The sequence below is a fragment of the Mizuhopecten yessoensis genome, unplaced genomic scaffold, assembly GCF_002113885.1.
Source record: "Mizuhopecten yessoensis strain PY_sf001 unplaced genomic scaffold, ASM211388v2 hete_36163286, whole genome shotgun sequence".
Lineage (NCBI taxonomy): Eukaryota > Metazoa > Mollusca > Bivalvia > Pectinida > Pectinidae > Mizuhopecten > Mizuhopecten yessoensis.
The window spans coordinates 1-4,431 of record NW_018485190.1 but is presented as its reverse complement, the minus strand read 5'-3'; the positions used below and the strand labels follow the sequence as shown (position 1 = coordinate 4,431).

Here is a 4,431-nt window from a genome sequence, read left to right as displayed (position 1 = left end):
GTAAACTGGTTTGCCCCAAACATTTCTGAACAACAATGTGACTGAATTGTTTTGTTTACTATTACAGCTCCGATTTGAGGATGATTTGAAGATCACAAAGATGTTCTCTGGTGAGGGCGAGAGTGTAGACTTCAAGGAGACGCTGTACCCCACAGGAAATGTTGAGGACTGGATGTTGGAGATTGAGCGCTGCATGAGAGAAAGTCTTCGGCTAATCATCAAGGAGGCCCTGGAAGCTTACAAAGTTGTAAGTACTCTACAGTGAAACTGCCTAAAAGATCACCTGTCTATAAAGAACATCTGCCTATATCAACCATATCAAGAACACCCCTATTATAACAACCTGTCTCTAAGGACCATCTGTTTAAAAAGAACAAGTATTTTCTCGCCCCTTGGCAGCTTGATTGACTGGTTTCACATTATTCTTTTTCCAGAGAAATGATTTTCAAATTATTTTTTAGGATTTTTGTCATCCCAAATGTGCTGACAAAAAATAAGTATACAAATACAAGTTTTCAGACCAGTCATAACAAAGAATGAAATTCTTCTTGTTTCCAAATTATAAAAAGGTTTTCAAAGAAGTTGAAAAACTCCAGATGTGAACATTATATTTTGCCTTTTACAGAAACCAAGAACAGAATGGGTACTCGACTGGCCTGGTCAAGTGGTCATTGCCTGCTGTCAGACCTACTGGACACAGGAGGTCACTGAAGCTCTGGAACAGAACAAGGTCAAGGAGATATATGAAATTATGTTGAAACAGCTGGATGACCTGAGACTCCTGGTGAGGACTGACCTGTCCAAGATCGGACGACTGACCCTGTCTGCCCTCATCGTCATAGAGGTGCATGCCCGTGACGTTGTCCACAGAATTGTCGAGGAGGAGGTGAGCAATGCCAACGCCTTTGAGTGGATCAGTCAAATCAGGTGAGTTTTATACTTTATTTTAACATTATATACTTGTTATATTACTCATGGTAAGTCAAGGGATTTGTTTACAGTGTGTTAGCTACATTTTTCGTATAATGAGTCATTTCCTGTCTAGTTTTGAGAATCGTTGTCAGTCATTTGATGCAAAATTAATGAATTTATTGAATCAAATTAAAAAAAATGTGAGTAAATGACTTTGCCTAGCATGTAAATAAAAAAATTGGATAGTTAAAAAAAATAAACAGATTAATTTCCTCTTCTATTAAAGATTTCTTTTGCATTAATCTATAACATTTGTTATATTGGAAATATTTTTGGAAAACAAATTATCTTGACATGAGTTTTTTTACGGTTATCATTATTTCCCTCAGATACTACTGGCTGGAGGATGAAAACCTGTACATACGTGCTGTTAACGCCCAGTTTCCCTACGGTTACGAATACCTAGGAAACACCTTCAGACTGGTCATTACACCGTTAACTGATAGGTATTATAGCCATCATCAGTACACAGATACACAAATCCATCTATTTAGTAGATATTTTAAACATTGTAAATAACTTCAAAATTCTTCAAAAAAAAAATCTGCGTCGAGGATATTTTTCTTAGTGATTACCTATGTAGTAGCCACTGAATTATGATTAAATAATTTCATACAGCAATTTAAAAATTGTCCGATTGCAGAGACTTTCTGTCTTTACTTAAAGAATACAATAAAATGGCTTCCATTGATTACATTACAATGTGGATTGTGTGATTTATGTGATATATATATTGTTTAAAACTTTGTAAACAGGTGTTATCTCACCCTGACTGGAGCTCTCCATCTCAAATTCGGAGGAGCTCCTGCCGGGCCCGCAGGAACAGGAAAGACTGAGACAACAAAGGTTGATATTCTTTATAGTTACACTGCAGTAATCTGTTGAACATTGTTTCTAGACATCTTTTATTTGTCTGCCAGTTCTTAAAAAATAAAAGTGATTATGTGGAAAAATTAGTTTTAGTCAAAATAATGTAATAAGCTCTCTTGGTTTATAAGTAGCTTACAAATGACATACCAATTATCGAAAGGATTTTTTGCAAGCTTTAAGCTGATGCCGTATTTGACTGCAAATAAGACCTCGCTTGCAAATAAGCCCCATCCCCACTTCAGCAAATGTCCTGGGTTCAGGGTGGGTACCTGTAATAAAAAAACCTCCCTAATTTCATTTTGCTCTCTCTTCCCCCAAAAAACTATGTATGTTAATTAATTCCATGGGGGATGTTGCATATTTAAATCATTTAGGGTCACATATACTTACGTAGGGGTGAGACCACATAGGTAATGTTATTTGTTCTCTCTAACAGGATCTGGCCAAGGCAATGGCTGTACAGTGTGTGGTGTTCAACTGTTCTGACCAGCTGGATTTCATGGCTATGGGCAAGTTCTTCAAAGGACTGGCGAGGTACTCATCCATATTCATAATGTGCTTGAGACCAAATGATAAGTTTTCTACTCTTAACAGGATATACATATATGTAAATGATAAAAACATCAGATTGTTTTTTCCTATTAATTGTTGTTAATGGAACATCAATTCTCTGATTATAAAAGAAAATATTACACAGATATTTAAATTAATGTTTTATATTATTGTTAATTCTGAACATTTATAAGAATTTCTGTTAATCTCTATGGTTATAGATAGTTGAACTTTCTATGTTTATGTATGGGTTATTTGTTTAATAGAAATTTTAATGTGTTATGTATATATTTTACCATGCATTGAAATCAAGATTCAAATTAGCTGTTGTACACACCTGTAAAACAGATTCCTGAAATTGATGTGGATTTCATTCTGTTAATTTAGCTAATCAATTCAAACTTTTCACAAAAATGGCATTCAAACATCAAATGAATGTTCATTTCATATTGTTCATTTCGCCAGTTGAAATCGCTGTTCATTAAAAAATCACCTAAATAACCACGTAAAAGATTAACAATGTGAGAATTTTGAATCTTGATTTACTGTTGATATTTATGTTGATCACTGCTTTTTTGATAAATGATAAGATATGTTATTTACATTTTAGATATGTTAAACATCCTCCAAGTGTTTATGTTGTTGCTGTAATCTTATACTTTGAGTGAATTAACAGTGTTGTGTGGTTTTTGTGCATTTAATCAATTTGCCTGAACAAATAAGTATTTACAGTGTCATTTTGCGATAATCACTTAAGTCGCTCTATCATCTGTGTATCATTGTAGTAAATAAACCATTTTCTGATATAATCAAGATATATTAGTTTTATGAAAATTAAAGTACAGGAATCGACACTGGAATCCCGACCAGTTTTGATTGATAAGTAATGAAAATTTGTCCCCTGGCCCATTCAAAGAGTGCTTGAAATCAGCGATTTCTTGTGTACATGCTGGTAAAATAAAATGTTTTATGATTATAAGTACCGATAATAATAAAATAAGGTAGAATTGGAGGATCTTCACCTGGGGTCTGTAATACAAATTTTTTCTTGCATGAAATTATGATATTTTTCTGACATGAAATTGTTATCAATAATTTATATAATCATTTAAATAAAGAAAGGAAGAATTTGCAATTTAATCATTATCAACTCTATTTCATGTGGGCGTTGGTTAAATATTGATTTTCAGTGCGGGAGCATGGGCGTGTTTTGACGAGTTCAACCGTATAGATATTGAAGTGTTGTCTGTGGTGGCACAGCAAATCGCTACCATACAAAAGGCCCAGCAGCAGAGGGTGAGCCAGCACCTCAGACAGGGCTAGACCGTCATACACTAGACTTTCTCTGTAACCATCTACTGCAAAGCTGCACAATCTTTCTGGGTCAAACATTTTGCAAATCCTATCAAATTCCTTCCCAAATTTGCTAGCTAATATTTTTAAATGAAAATTTCTCATTTATGGAAACATCCTACAATTAATGATGGAAATAAATTAAATTGCTTCTATATTTAAAATCAAGAAAGGGAAAGGATACATGTGGATTTGTAGATAACTCACTAAAGGTGTGCAGTTTGTATATCCCAGTAGGTAGATCTCTTCATACTCTATTTTACAGCTCTACATACTTCTACGGCTAAACAAAAACCATTTGTGTTGTTCTGAATACCAACATTTCTTGGAAAAGTTTTTTAATATAATATAGAAAAAAAACCCATAAAAATTGGAGCTAATTTCCAGAGTGTTTGTACCAAGACTACACAGAGGGATTTGTCGGCCAACTACATGTATCATTGCAAAGAATGTTGCCCGTTGTTCCTATACCTAACATATGTTACAGTGCATAAATAGTGGACCATTATGTAGGTTACAGTGTCAGACTTTCAACTCATCAGCTGTTTACTTGTTTTTGTAAGGAAAATCTGACATTATTCTTTTTAAATTTGCTGCAAATTTTTCGAAACTTAGAAACATTCTCCCACCTCTCCACCCCCAAATAAAATGATATGGAAAAAATATATGGTATATATAAATATA

The 4,431-nt window shown here is 34.0% G+C and overlaps 1 protein-coding gene across 1 annotated transcript; it reads left to right on the top strand.

Moving 5' to 3' along the window:
• The first annotated feature begins 73 nt into the window (after positions 1-73).
• Positions 74-4,381, top strand: LOC110444700 (dynein heavy chain 1, axonemal-like). The gene is made up of 6 exons (XM_021489064.1): positions 74-247; positions 626-927; positions 1,302-1,418; positions 1,728-1,818; positions 2,279-2,376; positions 3,585-4,381. Exons 1-6 carry the CDS (start codon positions 101-103, stop codon positions 3,715-3,717), a joined length of 888 nt encoding a protein of 295 aa, XP_021344739.1. The 5' UTR covers positions 74-100; the 3' UTR covers positions 3,718-4,381.
• Positions 4,382-4,431: the final 50 nt, after the last annotated feature.

Bases quoted from the DNA above. Each gene is read 5' to 3' on its own strand.
- LOC110444700 (XM_021489064.1), top strand. From the start codon at position 101: ATGTTCTCTGGTGAGGGCGAGAGTGTAGACTTCAAGGAGACGCTGTAC. The intron at 1,819-2,278 runs GTTGATATTCTT...TCTCTCTAACAG, and splicing joins GAAAGACTGAGACAACAAAG to GATCTGGCCAAGGCAATGGC. The intron at 2,377-3,584 runs GTACTCATCCAT...ATTGATTTTCAG, and splicing joins TTCTTCAAAGGACTGGCGAG to TGCGGGAGCATGGGCGTGTT.